The sequence below is a fragment of the Colobus angolensis genome, unplaced genomic scaffold (genome assembly GCF_000951035.1).
Source record: "Colobus angolensis palliatus isolate OR3802 unplaced genomic scaffold, Cang.pa_1.0 Scaffold120, whole genome shotgun sequence".
Lineage (NCBI taxonomy): Eukaryota > Metazoa > Chordata > Mammalia > Primates > Cercopithecidae > Colobus > Colobus angolensis.
The window spans coordinates 1,232,415-1,233,578 of record NW_012113142.1 but is presented as its reverse complement, the minus strand read 5'-3'; the positions used below and the strand labels follow the sequence as shown (position 1 = coordinate 1,233,578).

Below are 1,164 nucleotides of genomic sequence, written 5' to 3'. Positions count from 1 at the left end.
GTGCCAGGACCACCACTGCCACCGTGGACTGGCTGCCCCGGCCCCCCCACGTCTGCCTCCAGCTCCACAGGCAGATGGTACCCAGGCCGCTCCCCTTGGAGGCTGTGGGGGAGAAGGGAGAGCTGTGCAGGGTGGCCCCTCCCGGACACCTCCTCCTACTAGAGATCATCAGAAGCCCAGCCTGGGGACAGGTGGCCCATCTGTGTGCCCAGAGGCCAGGCTGTCCCGCGAGCTGGGCTCACTTACCCACGACGTCCTCGTTCACAAATGCCAGCCCATCCACTCTCCGCCCAGATGCCTCGGAGCCCTCAGAGAAGACGAATTCCACTTCACACACCCTGTGGGGCAGCAGGAGATGCTGGTTGTCCATTCCTTGCAGATAGAGAGCTGCCCGCTCGCCCGGGGAATCTGCAGGGCACCTGCTGGGGACCCTGCCCTGTGGGAAGGCTGCACAGAAGATGCCACCAAAGAGATACATGCTTGGCCCCAGGAAGGTTCAGTTTGCCCTGGAAGGGGGAGCCAGCACCTCAGTGTCCCAAGTCACAGTAGTGACCCAGAGGCATGAGGGGGTGGCTCTTCCAGGACAGGACTAGGCCAGGTGGTCTGAACAGGCTCTGAAGCGAGCCGAGTGAGATGAGCAGGGGCCCTCCTGGCAGCCAAGTAGGGCAGGTGTTTCCAGGCCATGGCCCAGGGGGCTATTGGGGGCATCTGCTCTGACTCTAAAGACGGGAATGGCTGCTGAATGTTTCAGAGCTGAGAGTGTGTGGGAGTGTCTGCTTGGAGAAGTGTCCCGGCAGCTACCTGACTCGGAGACTGGCCTGGAGCCAGGAGGGTGGCCCAACAGCTAACCATGGGCCAGGCCTGAGCCAGTTGGGCAGAGGGCATGAGAAGAAGTGTCTTAGACATGGGGACCAGGCACATGGGCAGGGAGGGAGGAGGCAGCCCAGGGGCTGCTGGTGAGAAAAATAGGCCCATAACTACCGCCGCTGCCACCAAGGCCCCTGCTGCTCCGTTCAGCACAGCAGCTGCTGTGTCCAAGCTCCTCCTGGCCACTTTGTTGTAGGTAGGCTAAAAATCCAAATCTTGGCCCAGGGCAGTGGCTCACGCCTGTAATCCCAGCACTTTGGGAGGCTGAGGCGGGTGGATCACCTGAGGTCAGGAGCT

General features: G+C 61.9%; 1 protein-coding gene across 1 annotated transcript in view; it reads right to left on the bottom strand.

The window, feature by feature from the left end:
- LRWD1 (leucine-rich repeats and WD repeat domain containing 1) overlaps positions 1-608 on the bottom strand; it is an 8,236-nt gene extending 7,628 nt beyond the window's left edge. The window contains exons 1-2 of the mRNA XM_011930773.1: positions 247-608; positions 5-102 (exon numbers count right to left, since the gene is read on the bottom strand). Coding sequence (XP_011786163.1) covers positions 5-102; positions 247-478 — 330 coding nt within the window. The 5' untranslated portion in view covers positions 479-608. The remainder of the gene's footprint in view (positions 1-4; positions 103-246) is intronic.
- Between the last annotated feature and the right edge of the window lie 556 nt (positions 609-1,164).